We start from the raw sequence: 21,609 nt of genomic DNA on the forward strand, positions 1-21,609 counted from the left end.
CGCTGGCATCTCCATGTCCTGCAAAACATCTCCGCACAAACTATTGTATAGAGCGCACATTTATCTAGGTTTAATGTTTAAACATTGTTATATGCTTGAACCGTTTTATATTTATAGATTTTATTTTAGGCAAGTCGTGATGATTTGAGAAGGCTAAATTGATCAAACATAGGCTCACTGTGCCTCTGGCCGCTTGGGTCGTATTACAACTTATATTTAACGAACAAAAAATGCTCCAAACATTTTTCTAAATTATCTTAATAATAAAAAAAGAGACGAAATATTAATCACTTGCTATTACATACAAAACTGAGCTAGTTTAATAGCTGAAAACAGTAGTATAAACTGTTTAGGGAGAAGGGGCAAAAAAGACGGGCTCAGGTCGGGCTGGTAATTCTGATAAGCTGTTGGACACGGGCCCGGGCTAGGGCCTTAATTTGAGGTCCATGCTGGGCTCTATGAATGACTCGAAAAACCCTAAGACTCGAAACAGGTAAACTAATTTCAGTACAGAACCCGTAGAAATATTGCGCATGTGCGACTGAACGAATCACTCCCCGAGACGACTCGTTCATCTCGAGTCACATTAAAGATTTGTTCAAAATGAACGAATCGGTCAAGAACGAGCCATCACTAATTTAAAGCCTATTAACAAACATTGCATAATTTTGTAGTTAAATTGTCCTGGGTTTAAAAATTGCAGTTTTAATGGGTTTCAATGGGGAGTTTTTGTCCTTAAGGTCCCAAGTGTCACTATTTTGTGTCACTAGTGGAAAATAGATGTCTTAAAGGAAATGAGAGTGAAATATTAAAAATTCTAATAAAAATACACACTTTTACCAAAATTTGCTGCAAAGCACTTATTCACAATATAATTTGATGCTCTGTCTCAAGTGTATAAAACAATGTGAGCTGAAAACAGGAAATTAATACACTTTATCAATTTGCATTATTTACTCACATCATGTCTATAACATGTTCTGTTTAAAGGGGTCATATGATGCTTTTCAAATACTGTACATTATTGTAGGTTCTCTATGCCCCGCCTCTCTCAAACGCGTTGTTTTCTACAAAGTCCGTCCTTCTGACAAGCGCAGTCAGCTCTGATTGGCCAACTGACCCAATGCATTGTGACTGGCTGAACACGGCAAGCACTCGCCGGAAATGTAACGCCCCTTTCCCTAATCCTGAGCTTCATCTTTCAAAATAAATGTACAAACCCGATTCCAAAGAAAGTTGGGACACTGTACAAATTGTGAGTAAAAAAGGAATGGAAATAATTTACAAATCTCATAAACTTACATTTTATTCACAATAGAATATAGATAACATATCAAATGTTGAAAGTGATAGACATTTTGAAATGTCATGCCAAATAATGGCTCATTTTGGATTTCATGAGAGCTACACATTCCAAAAAAAGTTGGGACAGGTAGCAATAAGAGGCCGGAAAAGTTATATGTACATATAAGGAACAGCTGGAGGACCAATTTGCAACTTATTATGTCAATTGTCAACATGATTGGGTATAAAAAGAGCCTCTCAGAGTGGCAGTGTCTCTCAGAAGTCAAGATGGGCAGAGGATCACCAATTCCCCCAATGCTGCGGAGGAAAAATAGTGGAGCAAATATCAGAAAGGAGTTTCTCAGAGAAAAATTGCAAAGAGTTTGAAGTTATCATCATCTACAGTGCATAATATCATCCAAAGATTCAGAGAATGACATGGGCCAGCTTACACATATGGAAAGGCACCATCAATGCTGAAAGGTATATCCAAGTTCTGGAACAACATATGCTCCCATCCAGATGTCGTATCTTTCAGGGAAGACCTTGCATTTTCCAACATGACAATGCCAGACCACATACTGCATCAATTACAACATCATGGCTGCGTAGAAGAAGGATCTGGCTACTGAAAACTTCTTAGTTTTTACCATCAGTTCAAGAAAGGGGAACAGAGTCCGCGTGACAGACACAGTGATGATGCTTGTATGTGTTTTCAATGCACAAGCCCACAGACGGTTAAAACAGCTGACTCCACTGTGTGACCCTGTCTCACTCTTTCTCTCTCTCTCTTTCACACACACACACACACACACACGTTTAACATGCTTTGGATGTCAACAGGGACCCACAAGAGTTTGGTTACCAACACTTTTGTAGTGACACTGAAAAACTCTCAAGTGCACCCGTGCGCTTTACCTCCATAAAATGCCTTGCTGTTCTGTAGTAAGTAATCTTAAAGATTCCTAAATGCATAAACTTTCGGAAGGCCAAATAAAGTGATTTTTGCTTTCACCTAGAAACACACAGTAGGCCTATCTCCCTGACATGGCTGCTTCAACACTAACTGCGGTTACTGAAACCACGCCGCCTTTTCTTTGCTTGAATATTTGGGCGGCATTACGCAACTATTTCCACATAGTGACGTAGAGATGTGGGGGCATTTTAGGGGGGTGTGGCAGAGTCTTAACTTTGATAAAGAATATTTTTTTGGATTTGAGATTTTAGTCTTTGCCTCTTTACAGATCTTCTTCATGCACCAAGAGCTTGTAACACTCCAAAGAGAAAGGAAAAATTGAACTTGCATCATATTACCCCTTTAAATATCTCTTTATTCACATTTCTCATTTCCATTTTGTTACAGATTCATTAAAAGTGTTGAAAGCAGATTTCTTCTGAGTCTCTTCATTAAAGCAGCAGAGACTGAGACACAGACAGGAGAGCAGATGCTGAAACTGTTATCATCAGTCTGCACCTACAGCTCTTTTCCTTATAAAAGCACTGACATAATTAAACAGGTTGATTTCCTGCTGGATCTTTGCTCACATGTGAAGAACTATGAGACTCAAACAGGCAGGAGTCTCCTTCCAGGATTACAGTCAGTGTTTCAGTCACCTGATGTCTGGATCATAGATCTCTCACAGAGAAAGAGCTCCGTCCTCCTGGAAGTACTGAAACTCCAAACAAAGAAGAAAAACCAGTAAAGCTGAGAGATGTTCAGGGAGGAAGAGAGTGAAGTGATGAGTTTTCCTTCCGTGTCTGCCCTACATCTCACAGCTGAGGTACCTGAACTTACATGCATTTAATCATTGATTTAATCCTCACAGACCCAAACATTGAAATTCACAATGTATTATTTTGACCATTAATATCATTTTTAGGGAGACATAGATGATGTTAAAAAAGTTAGCATTTTTTGGAATGGGGTTAGAAAAACATTACACGATTGCAATGCTGTTTTTTGTAATACAACAAATGAAAGTTTTAAATCCACAATACAATTCAATGCACAATTGTATATGAGGAATATAATGTTGCAACCAGTAAGGATAAATTCATGAAGAGGAAAGAAATGTGATTTTCAATAGATTAAAGGGTTAGTTCACCCCAAGATTAAAATTCTGTCATTAATTACTCACCCTCATGTCGTTCCAAACCCGTAAGACTTTCGTTCATCTTTGGAACACAAATTAAGATCTTTTTTATGACAGAATGCTGTCAGATTTCCTTCCATATACTGCCTTTGTGACTACCACTTTGATGCTTCAAAAACTTCATAAAAAGATCGGAAAAAAGATCGGAAAAACTAATCCATCTGAATCAAGCAGTTTAGTTCAAATTTTCTGAATATAATCAATCGCTTGTTATGGTCGAACAGATTTAATTTAGGATTTTTACTCACAGGTAAACACTGATCAGCGAACATAACAAGAAGCTCAACCGAACTTGAATAACACACAAGGACAAACCTCTTCCGGAAGCTCAAACGTTGCATAACAAATGAGGTTCATTCACGTGTGTCATGCAAAACGTTTGAGCTTCTGGAAGAGGCTAGTTCTTAGGTGTGTCCCAAATTGTCACACGTACTTCTATGCTATGACGTTTTGTAGTATAAATAGTGTGAATAGTGCGTTCACACTGAAAATTCCAAAAAGAAAAAGTGCACTTTAAACACCCAAAAGATATGCACTTAAATAACCGAAAAAACAAAGTGCGGAATGTTGGACACTTCATGCACTCAACTAGGGATATGCCGGTATCAAATTTTCCTGTTGCGTTTAATTGGTGATGCTTTTATCACAGTAGATACCGTATTATCACAGTATTGAAATTTAGTTGAAAATAATACAGTAAAACAGGTTTAATAACTTTTTTCTTATAACAAAAATAACTGAACATTTAAATACAATAAAGCAATACAGAAAAATATATAAAGTTAAAAGTTTTGCACAGATTAAAGTGCAAAAGAACTATAAAGACCCATAGGTATCACTTTACAATAGATCTGATTAATTAACCTTAGTTAATGCTTTAACATTCACTACATCCTGTAGCTACATTTGCTACAGAAGTTATTCATCTTTGTTAAAAACACAAGTCTAAGGTCATGTTAGCTCATTAAATAACACAGTTGCAACTTTCGATTTTAAACAACGTGATATTAAATATTTGAATACCTAAGATTTATGAATGTTCAGAAGAATTTTTTCCATTGGCAGTTTATTATTAACTAATGAAGCCCTAATGTAAAAGTGTGAATGAACAATAAAGAATCAAAACACTTTCAAACAATATCTAGGGCGTGTTGTAGACCAGATTTAAGTGAAAAAAAAAAAGTTTGAAAATAAATAGCCTATTAAGTCTAAATATTTCAGTAGTTGGCTCTGTAATAAACACCATAGGGAATATACAAATCTGAATGGCTATTTAAAATTATTTAAATATTTTTTACAAAAAAAGCAGCTGCTTTATTTATGGGGTTTCCAGGGTAAGGGCTGCATTTTCTGCAGTTTTAGCGCCATCTGCTGTCAGAGAGTGAATGTGCTTTCATTCAAAGCATCTCTCACAGCTGTGTGCTTCTCATGCGTGCTTGTTAACATCAGAGCGGCACACGCCTCTTTCAAGCAGCATACAGCGTGTGTTGTTCATTTTGACCAGTTAATGGGAAAAGTATTCTTATGCATCCCAAATTCTGAATAATTTGTAATGTATAATTATTCATGGTATTTAGAAGTGCCCACGATAACAATATTGTGCATATTCATTACTGTGATATACATTACCGAATACCGCACATGTCTACACTCAACTGTCGCAGCTTTAATTATGTAACAAAGAGGGGAGAGGCTATCAAACTCGATTATGAATGACAAAATAACCTTATATAATTCATACACTACTACATGGTTGAGTACATAGTGCATAAGTACATAGTGTATGAGTACATAGTACATAGTACATTTTGGACGCAGCTCTTGTGTGTTATTCAGGTTCGGTTGAGCTGCTGCTTATGTTTCACTGATCAGTGTTTACATTCGAGTAAATGCCTAAAGTAAATCTGTTCATCATAAAAAAACGATCAATTCTTTTAAAAAAATTTGGATTAAACCGCTCGATTCATATGGATTAGTCTTCCGATCTCTTTTATGAAGTTTTTGAAGCATCAAAGTTGTAGTCACAAAGGCAGTCAGTGGAAGGAAATCTGAAAGCATTCTGTCATCAAAAAAATCTTCATTTGTGTTCCGAAGATGAAGTTCTTAGGGTGTGGAACAACATGAGGATGAGTAATTAACAGGTTTGGAATGACATGGAAGGAAATGCAGGTTTGGAATGACATGGAAGGAAATGATACTATTAAAAAAAACTACAATAGAAATTCATTCAAAACAGACCCTAATCATCATAAAATAACAGGTGAATAATGTGTGCACAAATTGTAAACTGAATAGTGTCGTGATCCTTTTGTCACTTACATTCTGAAATGTAAATTTTCTCCATTAATTGTTTAAGTTTTCGCAATTGTTTGATGTTTGGTAAATTCAAAAGAATAAAAACCACACAGTGGGCTGTGGATGTAGTATTTTTATACAATTTAATTGAATAACAATTTATACAATTTAATAAATAAAGTTTGACCGCTTAGAAAAATGGTCTTAAAATGTGTGCAAATTGATCAATTCAGGGCCATATAACATTGTTCAATAACTAAACATGCCAGGAATTAATAATGTAACATGTCAAATACTTACAAAATACTGTAGATTTGTGTAAAAATGTATTTATTATATTTTTATGTATTTTGTCAGTTAGCTGTCACCTGTTCATGTGACTTTAGCAAGCTGTGGAAGTTCATATTTCTCCCCATCAAAACTGTTGTGATTCATTTTTGATTAAAATTAAGTATTTAATATTCAGTTGCTGCACTTCTGCGATGCTTGATCTCATGAAACTTCAAATATTACTGTGCCTTCAAAAACAAGACATGCATTTAATGTTAGTCTATGTTGTATCTGATTCCAGTAGTAAACATTTATCAGAATTGTAAATTTGTGATATTTCATATAATTTGACACTGTTTCAAGTGTCTAAAACGGGAAACAACACACTGTTTATTATTACTTTACATTATTTAGGAAATATCTATAATAAGTTGTTATATCTGTTTATTCACTTTCAAATTTCAGATTCTCTAATCGAAGTAAAATTGTTCAAAGCAGATTTCATCTGAGTCTCTTCATTAAAGCAGCAGAGATTGAGACACAGACAGTAGAGCAGATGCTGAAACTGTTATCATCAGTTTGCACCTACAGCTCTTTTCCTTATGAAAAGACTGACGAATTACAGAGTGATTATCTGCTGGATCTTTACTCACATGTGAAGAACTATGAGACTCAAACAGGCAGGAGTTTCCTTCCAGCATTACAGTCAGTTTTCCAGTCACCTGCTGTCTGGATCATAGATCTCTCACAGAGAAAGATCCCCATCCTCCTGGAAGTACTGAAACTCCAATCAAAGAAGAATCCAGTAGAGCTGAGAGGATGTTCAGAGGAAGAGAGTGAAATGATGAGTTTTCTTCAGTGTCTGCCCTACATCTCACAGCTGAGGTACCTGCACTTACATGCATTTAATCATTGATTTAATCCTCACAGACCCAAACATTGATATTCATGATGTTTTTTTTTTCACCATAAAACACGTTTTTATGACACCATTGATGATAAAATTATTTTATTTACATATTGTTAATTGAGGTATTCTTTTGGAATAACATAAAAAAAATCAATACATCAAGTGAAAGTTTTGAATTAAACAACTCAATGCACACATGTAGATTATATGAAAAATACTATATTACAACAAGTAAAGATAAAATTCATGAAAACATTGACATTGAGCAGTTTTGGCATGTTAATGAATATGGCAGAGTTGTCACGACTGAAATGTATTGATTATAAAATGATTAACTTATTTTGTCAGCCAGCTGGCATCTATTAAATGTGACTTTTTCCCTACCAAAACTGTTGTTGTGATCTAATTTTCAGAGTGTCAGCTACCAACTGTGAGTCAGTTTAATTCATTTTTGATAAAATTAAGTATTCTTATTTACCTTATTCAGATGATTTGCACTTCAGCTATGCTTGGTCTCATGAAACTTCCAAATCTGATTCCAATATTAAATATTTCTACACTTATCAGTGCTGTAAATTCTTACTGATATTTCAGGGTCTGATTCTTTGTCTCGAGTATCTACAACACTTTGTGCTGAAAACATAAAACAAAACAGTTTTATTTTGTGACATTTGTTACGTTTACTGTGAGGAGAGGGGCGGGGCCGAGAGCAGTGGGAATGGAGTGAGGCCGGTGGAGTAAATGTTAATGCACGACACCGGCGCCACTCTCCGGTCTCGAGTCCCACGCAGGAGCTCCGGAAGGATAAAAGGAGGAGCGACTACAGTGCAAGATGAGAGAGGACCAGGCCTGGATTTTATTTTGAGGATTGATTTTTGTTTGTGTGCGACAGTCGTTCCGCGAGGGGCTATCATGCTCTTTTTTGTTTATTTTATTATCAAAGTTTTGTTTAAATGTAAAAAAAAAAAAAAATAATTATTTCTTGTTCCGGTTCCTGTGGGACTCAGCCCTCCACCAGCTGGGTAAACTCTTCCGTGATGCCTGGCACTGGATAGCCCTCGGTGGATGGCATGACACTCCTCTGCCGCCCGGTGATGGCGACGGCTCCTTTGGATTTTGGGCAGCCGGCAGGAGTCCCCCTTCCCTGCTCATCCCCATCATGGCAGATGAATAGCAGCAGGCTCTGGCCTCGGGCGAATGGCAGTGACTCCTCCGCTCCCTCATGGACACCTTCTGTCCACATCCCAGGCGGCCGGCAGCGAGTTTGTCCATCCCCCCGGCAAATCACTCCTTCCCTCCACATCGGCCCCCGCCCCACTCTTCACAGTAACCTGTCTTGTGTGTAGACTTTAAGTTCCTCTTCAGGAACTCGAGCTGTGTGAACCGCTCTGAATCACGTGTGTAATCAGTCCAATGGATGGGCGAGACGTCATAGGCAGGTGACGTTCAGAGACCAGGAAGCTTAAAAGCACGTGCGGTGAAGCCGGCATTTACCTTCTGTCTTCAGCAAGTGCTCTGGTGTGTGTCTGTACAGAATTACTGTTGTGTCAATCTTATTGAGACTCTTAGTAGAGAGAGCCGACTGTCCACATTGCGAGCACGGCTTGTCCTGCATGTTCTCCGCTCCAGGAAGGCTCTCTTTGCTGAGGAGCCTTCGCCAGTGTTCCCCGCGGCGTTGATCCCGCCGCTTGTCCGTCGAGGCAGAGCGGTCGATCATCTCGCGTACCGTGGGGTTTGCCGTTGGATTTGGCAGAGGAATGGAGACGGGCGAGTCCCTATCTTTTTCCTCACCTGCCAGATCCAGTGCCCCGCTCTCAGGGATCGGAAGCGCGCTCCGCCGCTACTTCCCCCCCAGGGAGCAGGCTCGATGCTTCACCTGTCTTCCTCCGAGGAGGTTGACGTGGTGGGCGTCGACGAGGACTTGCCCCCTCAATCGCCCCAGTAGTTGAGGAGCTGTTGGAGGTGGTTACTCGCGCCGTGGTCAAGTTGAACATCGATTGGCCCGCCGAGAAAAAGGCTGAACCGCAGAAAAGCAAGTTGGATGAACGCTTTCTGCGAACTAAGCCGCCACCCTCCACACCGGAGCCTGCCGTTTTTTTTTTCTCGATTTGCACACCGAGGTGTGTGTAAATCATGGGCGAAACCATTCTTGGCCCGCCTCTTCATTCCCGCTTCTGATTATTACGGCAACGTAGCGGAAATGATTGATCGCGGTTATAAGGCGATGCCGCGGGTGGAGCAGACGCTCGCGAGCTATCTGTCTCACGGCGCGGCATCGTCCTTAAAGGGCTCCGCACTGCCCTCCAAGCCGCTGCGAACAACATCAGCGCTGGTGGCAAAGTGTACTCGGCAGCGGTCAGGCTGGTTCCCTCAAGTCAAGTCACCTTTATTTATGTAGAGCTTTAAACAAACAAAAAAGATTGCGTCAAAGCAACTGAACAACATCAATTAGGAAAACAGTGTGTCAATAATGCAAAATGACAGTTAAAGGCAGTTCATCATTGAATTCAGTGATGTCATCATGCAGCTCAGTTCAGTTTAAATCGTATCTGTGCATAATTTGCAATCAAGTCAACGATATTGCTGTAAATGAAGTGTCCCCAACTAAGCAAGCCAGAGACGAAGCGTCAAGTAACCAAAACTCCATCGGTTACAGAATGGAGAAAAAACCTTGGGAGACACAAGCTCAGTCGGGGGCCAGTTCTCCTCTGACCAGACGAAACCAGCAGTTCAATTCCAGGCTGCAGCAAAGTCAGATTGTGCAGAAGAATCATCTGTTTCCTGTGGGTCTTGTCCCGGTGGTCATCTGAGACAAGGTCTTTACAGGGGATCTGTCTCTGGGGCTCTAGTTGTCCTGGTCTCCGCTGTCTTTCAGGGCTGTAGAGGTCCTGTCTAGGTGCTGATCCACCATCTGGTCTGGATGCGTACTGGATCCGGGTGACTGCAGTGACCCTCTGACTTGGATACAGACTGGATATGGTGTCTATAGTGACCTCGGAATAAGAGAGAAACAGACTAATATGAGCGTAGATGCCATTCTTCTAATGATGTAGCAAGTACATCGGGTGTTATGGGAAGTGTTCCCGGTTCCTTTAATGGATTTGGATATTAGAAGCGTATTAGTATGTTATGTGTAAGCCAGGTTAAAGAGATGGGTCTTTAATCTAGATTTAAACTGCAAGAGTGTGTCTGCTTCCCGAACAATGTTAGGTAGGTTATTCCAGAGGTTTGGGCGCTAAATAGGAAAAGGATTTGCCGCCCGCAGTTGACTTTGATATTCTAGGTATTATCAAATTGCCAGAGTTTTGAGAACGGAGCGGACGTGGAGGACTATAATGTAACAAGAGCTCGTTCAAATACTGAGGTGCTAACCATTCAGGGCTTTATAAGTAATAAGCAAGATTTTAAAATCTATACGATGTTTGATAGGGAGCCAGTGCAGTGTTGACAGAACCGGGCTAATATGATCATACTTCCTGGTTCTAGTAAGAACTCTAGCTGCTGCATTTTGGACTAACTGGAGTTTGTTTACTAAGCGTGCAGAACAACCACCAAAATAGCGCATAACAATAATCTAACCTTGAGGTCATAAACGCATGGATTAACATTTCTGCATTTGACATTGAGAGCATAGGCCGTAATTTAGATATATTTTTGAAGATGGAAAAAATGCAGTTTTTACAAATGCTAGAAATGTGGCTTTCTAAGCAAGGTTGCTATCAAATAGCACACCTACCTTTTCCTAACTGATGACGAAGAATTGACAGAGCAGCCATCAAGTCTTAGACAGCGTTTTAGGTTATTACATGCAGAGCTTTTAGGTCCTATAATTAACACCTCTGTTTAACAGTAAGAAATTAATCGTCATCCAGTTTTTTATATCGACTATGCATTCCGTTAGTTTTTCAAATTGGTATGTTTTGCCGGGCTTATTAGATGTATAGATTTGAGTATCATCAGCATAACAGTGAAAAGCTAACACCGTGTTTCCTGATGATATTTCCCAGGGTAACATGTAAAGCGTGAAGAGTAACGGCCCTAGTACTGAGCCTTGAGGTACTCCATACTGCACTTGTGATCGATATGATACCTCTTCATTCACTGCTACGATTGATGGCGGTCATATAAGTACGATTTAAACCATGCTAATGCACTTCCATTAATGCCAACAAAGTGTGTTCTAGTCTATGCAAAAGAATGATGTGGTCAATAGTGTCGAACGCAGCACTAAGATCCAATAGCACTAATAGAGAGATACAACCACGATCAGATGATAAGAGCAGGTCATTTGATAAGAGCATTCTCAGTACTATGATACGGTCTAAATCCTGACTGGAAATCCTCACAGATGCCATTTTTCTCTAAGTAGGAATATAATTGTGAGGATACTACCTTTTCTAGTATCTTGGACAGAATAGGTAGTTTGGTACGGTCTAAATCCTGACTGGAATCTTTGGGGTCAGGTTGTGTTGTTTTTTGATGAGAGGCTTATAACAGCCAGTTTGAAGGATTTTGGGACATATCCTAATAACAATGAGGAATTAATAATAGTCAGAAGAGGATCTATGACTTCTGGAAGCACCTCTTTTAGGAGCTTAGATGGAATAGGGTCTAACATGCATGTTGTTGGTTTAGATGATTTAATAAGTTTATACAATTCTTCCTCTCCTATAGTAGAGAATGAGTGCAACTGTTCCTCAGGGGATCTATAGTGCACTGTCTGATGTGATACTGTAGCTGACGGCTGCATGGTTACAAATTGTATCTCTAATAGTATCGATTTTAGAAGTAAAGTAGTTCATAAAGTCATTACTGCTGTGATGTTGGCAAATGTCAACATTTGTTGATGCTTTATTTTTCGGTAATTTAGCCACTGTATTGAATACATACCTGGGGTTATTTTTGTTTTCTTCTAAAAGATACGAAAAGTAATCAGATCTAGCAGTTTTTTAATGCTTTTCTGTAGGATAGGTTACTTTCCCTCCAAGCAATACTACGAAATACCTCTAGTTTTGTTTTCCTCCAGCTGCGCTCCATTTTCCGGGCTGCTCTCTTTAGGGTGCGAGTGTGCTCATTATACCACGGTGTCAGACTGTTTTCCTTAACCTTCCTTAAGCGTAAAGGAGCAACTGTATTTAAAATGCTAGAAAAGAGACAGTCCATAGTTTTCTGTTACATCATCAAGTTGTTCTGAGGTTTTGGATATGCTAAGGAATTGGGATATGTCAGGAAGATTACTTACAAAGCTGTCTTTTGTGGTAGAAGTGATGATTCTACCACACTTGTAACAAGAAGTAGAATTTACAGTTTTAGCTATGTGAAGTTTGCACAAAACTAAATAATGATCTGAGATATCATCGCTTGGCTGCATAATATCAACATCAAATCCATGTGACAGTATTAAATCTAGAGTATGATTTTGACAATGAGTAGGTCCTGAGAAGTGTTTGTCTAACCCCAATAGAGTTCAGAATGTCCTTTAAGGCTGATCCCAATGCATCTTTTTTCATTATCAACATGGATATTAAAATCACCAACAATTAAAACTTTATCTGCAGCCAGCACTAACTCGGATGTAAAATCCGCAAACTCTTTATAAAAATCTGTATGGTGCCCTGGTGGCCTGTATACAGTAGCCAGTACAAACATCACAGGGGATTTATCATTAACATTTGTTTCTCTGGATAATGTTATATTAAGCACCAATACTTCAAAACGAGTTATACTTGAAGCCTGCCCTCTGAGAAATCCTGAAAACATTGTTATAAATTGAAGCAACGCCTCCCCCTTTACCTTTTGGATGTGGCTCATGTTTATAACAGTAATCTTGCGGTGTAGACTCATTTAAAATGATGTAATCATCAGGTTTTAGCCAGGTTTCTGTCAAACAGAGTGCATCTAGATTATGATCAGTGATCATATTATTTACAAAAAGTGCTTTCGTAGAAAGGGACCTGATATTCAATAAGCCAAGCTTTAAAGTGCTTTCGTAGAAAGGGACCTGATATTCAATAAGCCAAGCTTTAAGTGGAATGGAATGTATATTGATTGGTTTGGACGTTTTTTGTATTTTCTAGCCCGGGGAACAGACACAGTATCTATAGTGTGATAACTAGGTGAAAGAGTCTCTATGTGCTGAGAATTAACTGACTTCTGTGACGCGAGGCGGCTAGCAGACGGTCGGTTTAGCCAGTCTGTCTGCTTCCTGACCTGGGCCCCAGTTAGTCAAGTACAAACTCTAAGACTATGTGCCATATTTCTAGAGAGAAGAGCGGCACCACCCCAGGAGGGATGAAAAACCATCTCTTTTCAACAGGTCAGGTCTGCCCCAAAAGCTCGTCCAAATTGTCTATGAAACCTATGTTATTCTGCGGGCACCACTTAGACATCCAGCCATTGAGTGATGACAATCTGCTATGCATCTCATCACCACGATAAGCAGGGAGGGGACCAGAGCATATTACAGTGTCTGACATCATGCTTGCAAGTTCACACACCTCTTTAATGTTATTTTTAGTGATCTCTGACTGGCGAAGTTGAACATCATTAGCGCTGGCATGAATAACAATCTTACTGTATTTACGTTTAGCATTAGCCAGCATTTTTAAATTTGCTAAGATGTCAGGCGCTCTGGCTCCCGGTAAATATTGGACTATGGTGGCTGGTGTCCTCTATTTTCATGTTCCGTACAATAGAATCGCCAATAACTAGAGCACTTTCATCAGATTTCTCAGTGGGTGCTTCACTGAGTGGGGAGAACCTGTTTGATGTTTTGATTGGAACAGAAGAGTGGTGTGTTTAGACCCACGACTATGCCGCCTCACAGTCGCCCAGTTGCCCTGCTGCAAAGGCCCTGTTACCTTAACCGAACAATGTACAGGAGTCCCTGAGCTAGACGCATCCAAAGCCGTATCTAGAGCCCTCACATTCTTACTGTCCTCAAGTAAATTTTGGATGCATGTCTCTAATTCTGAAATCTTCTCATGGTGTCTGCACACCATGGTGGTGTTACAGGCGTACCAGGCTGACCTGCTGAAGGAATTAGATGAGCAAGAGCATGTGAGATCCGAGGATATCACGGAGCTCAGGAGGACTGCTGATTTGTCTCTCCATGCCACCAAGGAGACCGCCCGTGCCATTGGGCGGTCTATGGATATGGGAGATAGGGTGTGATGCTGATTTGTCTCTCCATGCCACCAAGGAGACCGCCCGTACAGGGTCTGCCTCATGGACGCCCTGCTTGTGTCCTAGGGCCTGTTCGGCGACACAGTCAATGCCGTTGTCGACAGGTACCAGGAGGCTCGCAAACAAGCGGCGGCGTTCCAGCAGTTCCTCCCCGCGTTGCTCACTAATTCCAGAGGCTGCCGGGCGGGGGCAGCCTCCTCCGAGTGCCAGCTCCTCATACAGGGAAGCGCAAAAAAAACAGAGCGTCGCCTCACGAGCTCCCCCGTCCAAGTGGGACCGTGGGTCAAAGCGGCGGTCTGGGTTGGGGACCTCTAAGCCTAAGCCGGATCTGCAGGCCGTCCTTAAGGCTAAGAGGTCCTCAGCCAAAAAGAACTGACATCAATGTCACAGGGCTTATGAAGGCAGTCCCCTCTGGGGTGCAGCGGGATACACCGCATTTAAGGGTGTTCTTCTGGCCTCAGTGCCCTCAGGAGATCGGTCTGCCAACCCTGCCAGAGTTACAGGGCACAGCGGTCTCCTGCGAGCACCACTCTCAGTTTACCGCCCGGAAACGTAATGGTGCTGAGAGGTTCGCCACCTCCGCGGAGGTCTCTTGAAAACGTTAGTTCGGTTGTCTCCTGCCGGTCCGCTGTTACAGGGCACCGAACTAGCTGTTCTGATTACTGTTTCCATTTTGGTTATCTGCTTGTGGTCTGCTTAGTGGCTACTTAGTGTATGGTTAAATTAAGTTGATAGTTTTGTTGGCTGCGGGTTGTCTGCTTAAGGTATACGAAGTTCTCACAGGCGGAGGGCATTATAGTCCTTCCCCGCCCGGAGCTGTGGAAGTTATGGGTATGGCCTCTGAGGGGGCACAACTCGTAGCTTCTGGTCTCTCAACCGGGGATGTTGAGACCATCCTCCAATCCAGAGCTCCCTCAACGAGGAAACTGTACGCCTTGAAAGTGGAAGCTCTTCACTTCTTGGTGCGGGGGACCGCAGGAAACTGTAATTTATTTGGTTGATTGTTTTAGTTTTGGGGTTCATGGATGGTTAACTGCCTGATTGGTACAGTGTTGGAGTTCCTGCAGGAACGTTTCTCCACAGAGATGTTTATCCTTCATGGTGCCGTGGCCAGTCAGTGGGCAGACCCCCCCTGATTACACGTTTCCTCCACGGTGCGCTGAGGCCTCCAGTACGTTCTCGTGTCCCCACATGGGACCTGGCTGTGGTGTTAGAGGCTCTCTGTAATCCTCCATTCGAGCCAATTGAGGAGATTTCTGATCGCCTTCTCACTATAAAGACTGTTTTCCTGTTAGTGATATCTTCTCTCAAGAGAGTTGGGGACCTACAGGCCCTTTCCGTGGCCCCGTCCTAAGCCAATTGAGGAGATTTCTGATCGCCTTCTCATTCTTTACCCCTTGAGTGGGGTATGTCCCCAAGGTCCCCTCGTCTACACCACGGCCTATTGTACTCCAGGCCTTCAGTCCTCCTCCCTTTAGGGAGCCAGACCAGCAGAAGCTTAATTGTATGTGTCCAGTGCTACGTCCACAGAGCTGCCCTGTGGAGAAGGGCGGACCAGTTGTTTGTTTGCTATGGTCCCCCTAAGAGAGGTCTTCCAGCTACTAAACAGACCCTCAGTCGGTGGATAGTAGATGCCATTCCCTTGGCTTATGAGTCCTCTGGCCTCCCCTCCCCCTTGAGGGTCAAGGCTCACTCCACTAGAGGTGTGGCCCCTCCAAGGCCTTCCTAGCAGGTGTCTCTATGCGGGACATCTGCGATGCTGCGGGTTGGTCCACGCCCTTGACCTTTGTGAGGTTTTATGGCCTAGACATGCGAGCCACTCCAGGCTCTTCCATCCTTCTGTTTCTCTCACCATAGCTGTGCAGTTTCCCAAAACTAGGCAGAGATTTGCAAGTCTGGCGGCGTGGGCATTCTCGTTCCCCAAAGCGTCTCCGACGCAGCTAGAGTTCCTGAAGAGGAATGTCTCAGGTTACGCATGTAACCATGGTTCCTCGAAGGAACGAAATGCTGCGTCGCAGTGCCACACTTCCGGCATCTCTGCTGGCGCTTGCTCCATCCTTTCGAGGCTAATGCTGGCTTCGCCGCACATGCTTTTATTGGACTGATTACACATGTGATTCAGAGCGGTTCACGCTGGGTCTCGTTCCTTCGAGGAACCATGGTTACATGCGCAACCTGAGATGTTACTTCCTGACTGTTGTGCCATATTTGTAGTTTTAAGTTTAGTTTACACCTTTATCTTTGTTAATAAATGTACATTATAATTGGATCCTGCTCCACCTCGTCTCTGAATTTGACTGTGTTCCGTACATCATCATAATAGCAATTAAGTTGTGATATTAATTTTTCATCTCTTTTTACAGATTCTCTAATCTGAGTGAAATTGTTCAAAACAGATTTCTTCTGGGTCTCTTCAATTATGCAGCAGAGATTAAGACACAGACAGGAGAGCAGATGCTGAAACTTTTATCATCAGTCTGCACCTACAGCTCTTTTCCTTATGAATGGACTGACATTAAACAGAGTGATTTCCTGCTGGATTTTTACTCACATGTGAAGAACTATGAGACTCAAACAGGCAGGAGTTTCCTTCCAGCATTACAGTCAGTTTTCCAGTCACCTGATGTCTGGATCATAGATCTCTCACAGAGAAAGAGCTTCGTCCTCTTGGAAGTACTGGAATTCCAATCAAAGAAGAAACCAGTAAAGCTGAGAGGATGTTCAGAGGAAGAGAGTGAAGTGATGAGTTTTCCTTCAGTGTCTGTCCTACATCTCACAGCTGAGGTACCTGAACTTACATGCTTTTAATTGTTGATTTAACCTTCAGAGACCCAAGCATTGATTTTAATGGTGTTATTTTTTTAACCATTAATCTTAATTGAACTTTATTACAACCAGCAACGATAAATTCATGAAAAGGTAAAATGTGATTATTTTAATACATCACTTAACACCACCAAAACCAAGAACTATTAAAAAAACTGCAAAGAAAATTTATTTCAAAGCAAACTTAATCATTGCAAAATGACAAATGAATAATCTGTACACGACTGTTGCAAAATTGATCATTTCGGGCCATATAACATTGTTTAATCACTAAACATGCCAGGAATTAAGAAAAAATGATGTAAAATGTCAAATACTTATAAAAAAATACTGTAGGTTTGGGGAAAAATGTATTTATTATAAAGTGTTACATATTTTGTCAGTTAGCTGTCACCTGTTCATGTGACTTTAGCAAGCTGTGGAAGTTCATATTTCTCCCCATCAAAACTGTTGTGATTAATTTCAGAGTGTCAGCTGCTGATTTTGTGTCAGTTTATCCATTTTTGATTAAAATTAAGTATTTGTTTCCAGTGTGCTACTCTGGTGCTCCAAGCGAGTCAAGAACCTTTTAATTTGGAAGTATAAAGTGTATCTGTGCAAATAAATACTTATTTTTTCTTCATTTTTTGTTCCTTTCCTCTTGGTAGTGATATTTTATTTTATTTTTTATATATACTATTCACTGTGAGCACTGTGGATCTGTTCACCTCTCTATAAATAAAGACTGATTGTGCACCATAGTGCATTTACTATTACTAAGTTAAGAGTCATCAATTTTTTTTTTAACATCAAAAAACATTTATCATGTCCAAGAAGTGTGCTGCAAAGCACCTTCTTCACAATATAATCTGATGCTCTGTCTCAAGTGTATAAAACAATGTAAGCTGAAAACAGTAAATTATACACTTTATTAATTTGCATTATTCACTCACATCATGTCTATAAGATGTTCTGTTAAATCTCTATTTATTCACATTTCTCATTTCCAATTGGTTACAGATTCAGTGAAAATGTTCAAAGCAGATTTCTTCTGAGTCTCTTCATTAAAGCAGCAGAGATTGAGACACAGACAGGAGAGCAGATGCTGACACTGTTATCATCAGTCTGCACCTACAGCTCTTTTCCTCATGAAAAGACTGACAGAATTAAACAGAGTGTTTTTCTGCTGGATCTTTGCTCACATGTGAAGGACTATGAGACTCAAACAGGCAGGAGTTTCCTTCCAGAATTACAGTCAGTGTTTCAGTCAACTGATGTCTGGATCATAGATCTCTCACAGAGAAAGAGCTCTGTCCCTCCTGGAAGTACTGAAACTCCAAACAGAGAAGAAACCAGTAGAGCTGAGAGGATGTTCAGAGGAAGAGAGTGAAATGATGAGTTTCCTTCAGTGTCTGCCCTACATCTCACAGCTGAGGTGAATTTTGTTGTTCAACATGTTTAAAGCAGTAGGTCTCTGTGTTTTAAATGGATCATAAACAGGGGTGCACATACAGGGGGGAAGGAAGTCGACCGGAAGTTGAAGTCGGCCGCGTGCTGCCATCTTGTAGCAGAACTTCACTTGCGTTAGCATCCCATTGACTCCCTTCATTTTGGCGTCACTTTGACAGCGAATAACTTTACATCTGAGGCCGTTTAAAGACTCCATTTGTCCATTATTATTTATTTCTAAAGATACATGACAATGTATAAAGGGCTCCATTACCTTCTATGTTACATTATGGCCCCGTAGAAACAGTTTTTGTAAAAATAGGATAACGATTGCGTCATAACAAATCGACTCTCTGTCGCACAGTAGAGAAATTACCGTAAAGACAGGAGGAGAAGCTCGCGGGCAATCGGGGAGACGTCAACTTTTACTGACTATGTGCACATAAGTAGTACGCAGGTCCGCATGTGGGACCAAAATAAAACATCCGCTGTGTAACGTTAAATAAGTTCTGACAGCGCATTTGCGTACCGACATGATTAGGTTGGGTATCGAAAATTGGGTAATCGAAAATTTCCAAGAACCGGGTATTTTATAAGACACGTTGCATTTCGATTCTGCTTAACGATTCCTGTGTTCGCATTTCAATTTGATTTCAATTTGATTAAAAACTATTAAGTCCAGGAACGGAAAGAATTTGCGCGCTGTTTGTGTGCAGCGCACATGAAGCACAAGCGGCGCAGAACATGCGGGTTCCCGGTTTGTGTCCGTTCTCGGACAGTTCCGTGTATTTCCACTGTAGAAAAGGTTGTTCCGAGCCGAAACTGACTTCATTCATATTTTGTCGAACAATATACAGAAAAACTACATCAGAATATCATCATAAACACAGCGGTTTTTGTCTTACGTGCACGTAAACAGATGAGAAAGAAACAACACATGTACAGTATTTTTTGCTTAAAGAGACAGCAGCCTAATAAACGTGCCGCCTGTTATTAATATTAATCAAAGAACAAAAGAAAATCATTCACTGATCATGACTGAATATATTAAATAACTTTAATTGATTAATCTTTATTTTATTTATAAAAAGAAAACTATGCAGTGTTTTTTAAACTTTTAATTACAGTTTTCTGTACCTGAAATTTTGTTTAGTTGTATTTATTTATGATATTGCTAATTGATTTGTTTGTTTCCTATCTTATTACTGACTGTTTACTTGTCTTTAACACTTAAATATTTAATATTTATATTAATCTAGTTTTTTTGCTATTTTTTTTTTTTTTTTTTAAAGCACAGGCAAATTCCTCTTGCAGTGTTTTGTAGGCTGCTGATTTTTGCTTATGTTATTCAGCTGCAACAGAATGCTTTTTTAAAAAGACAGAATACATGTTTGACATCTAAATGTTTGACTTATTTTTTATATATATATTGGATTTTTTATCTTAAACCAAAACCACATTGGATTCGATAAGAATCGGAATCGATAAGCAGAATCGGAATCGGAATGGATAAAATTCAAACGATACCCAACCCTAAGAATCGGAATCGATAAGCATGCACATTACCATTTTAGATCGACAAACTGTACTATATAAGATTTCTATTCAAACTTGAAAAGCATAAATCTAGGCTATCCCGTGCCATTTTCAAAGCACAATGCAAAAAACTGTGACATTCATTCACAGACGCTCTTTAATCACCAGCAGCAGCGCTAAATTCAGAAGCGTACTTGCCGGCAACCCGCCAAAATAAAAGCCTGCTGATTTTAAGTTTGAAAATATTGAAAATTCTAATAAAAAAAGTAGTGGTAAATATTAGCATTTTATTTTTAAGTTTAGTATAAAATAATTGTATTTGTATTCAATACTCTTACCTTTTAATTATAAGTAGTATTATCACACATTATTATTTAGTTTTATTATTTTATAAAAAAAAATAATATAATAAAATAACATTAATGTAAAAAAAAAAAAATAATAATTAATTTTTTGATATGGTTATATGTAATGGGGTCATGCTATATGCAGTGTGAGGACCAAACCAAATCTCCAGGTTCTCTTAAGAGAACCAGGATGTAAAAATTATGTGCACCCCGATGATAAATTAATAAATAAACTCAAACCTTCCCTGATCTTTTGAAAAAGAGGAGATATGATATATACAGTATATATGATGTATACAGTATAACTAAACAAAAAAGTAGAAGCTGGATTGTCATTGTTTCTGCGTGCCACAGTCAGTGTCACTGAACAACATCACTATCTCTGCTGTGCCATCTTGGGAGTCATACAATATAACAAGGCTTTTTTTAAAGAATAATCTGCCTCATCCTTTTCTACAGGAAGAGCAACAACAACTGTAGTGGGTTTGAATTATCAATGTGTCACTTTAACAAAATGTATACTTTTTGAAGCAGGATTCAGATACATGTGGTCTTCAATATTTATGGTAGACAAACATTGACAAAGTTCAAGAAAAGCAGTGTGGGATAAAAGATCTTCGTTGTGTGTAAATAAATAATGTGTTTTTTCATTCTGTCTATAACTGAGTTATGAAATCAATAAAGAACATTTCAGTATTTTTTTTTGATGTTAGTATGTGCATTTAATAAATGTGGAGCTGTTTTGCTAAATGAATAATTAGCTAATTGTTTTGTTTTGACCTTTGGATGGAGTTTTGTGTAAAATTTGAATGGTCATAAAGCGGCATATAGAGAGGCTGGAAAATAGTAATGAAAATTAAACTATGGGCTTATATGCTTCACAAAACCTCAGCTACTATAATGTGGACCTGGTAAATAAAAAAAGTGAAATGAATGTTACTAGATTCTGTCCTCTTATGCACTGTAAATGTTGCTGTGTTTCGTTTTTTCTCTTTGAGAATAATTATTTATATATGCTGGATAGGTGATTTTTTTTTATTTAATTTTTTTTTTTTTTTGCGGGCTTAACTCAAGGCTGCAGAAGCATGATTGTAGGTTTATTTATTACACACTTCAATTCACACCCGACGGCCTTGTTTGGTCTCTTATTTATCGAATCCAGACAATTGGTTGAAACATTTATTAAAATTAAGGTAAAATTTATACAAAATGAAATTCACTTCAATAACAAAGGCTTTTTATAAAAAAAAATAATGAAGTTATCGAAGTCAAAACATTTTTTGTCTGACCCACTTGATGTCTCTGACATATTGCCTCTTATGACATATCTAAATTTTTAAACAAATAATATTTTAATATCGAAATATATATGAAA

General features: G+C 39.6%; 1 protein-coding gene across 1 annotated transcript in view; it reads left to right on the top strand.

The window, feature by feature from the left end:
• Positions 1 to 18,331, top strand: part of LOC122135564 — a 24,999-nt gene extending 6,668 nt beyond the window's left edge. The window contains exons 3-5 of the mRNA XM_042715182.1: positions 6,613 to 6,887; positions 16,461 to 16,881; positions 17,923 to 18,331. Coding sequence (XP_042571116.1) covers positions 6,613 to 6,887; positions 16,461 to 16,881; positions 17,923 to 17,931 — 705 coding nt within the window. The 3' untranslated portion in view covers positions 17,932 to 18,331. The remainder of the gene's footprint in view (positions 1 to 6,612; positions 6,888 to 16,460; positions 16,882 to 17,922) is intronic.
• The last annotated feature ends 3,278 nt before the right edge of the window (positions 18,332 to 21,609 follow it).

This window comes from Cyprinus carpio, chromosome A3, assembly GCF_018340385.1.
Source record: "Cyprinus carpio isolate SPL01 chromosome A3, ASM1834038v1, whole genome shotgun sequence".
NCBI classification, from domain to species: domain Eukaryota; kingdom Metazoa; phylum Chordata; class Actinopteri; order Cypriniformes; family Cyprinidae; genus Cyprinus; species Cyprinus carpio.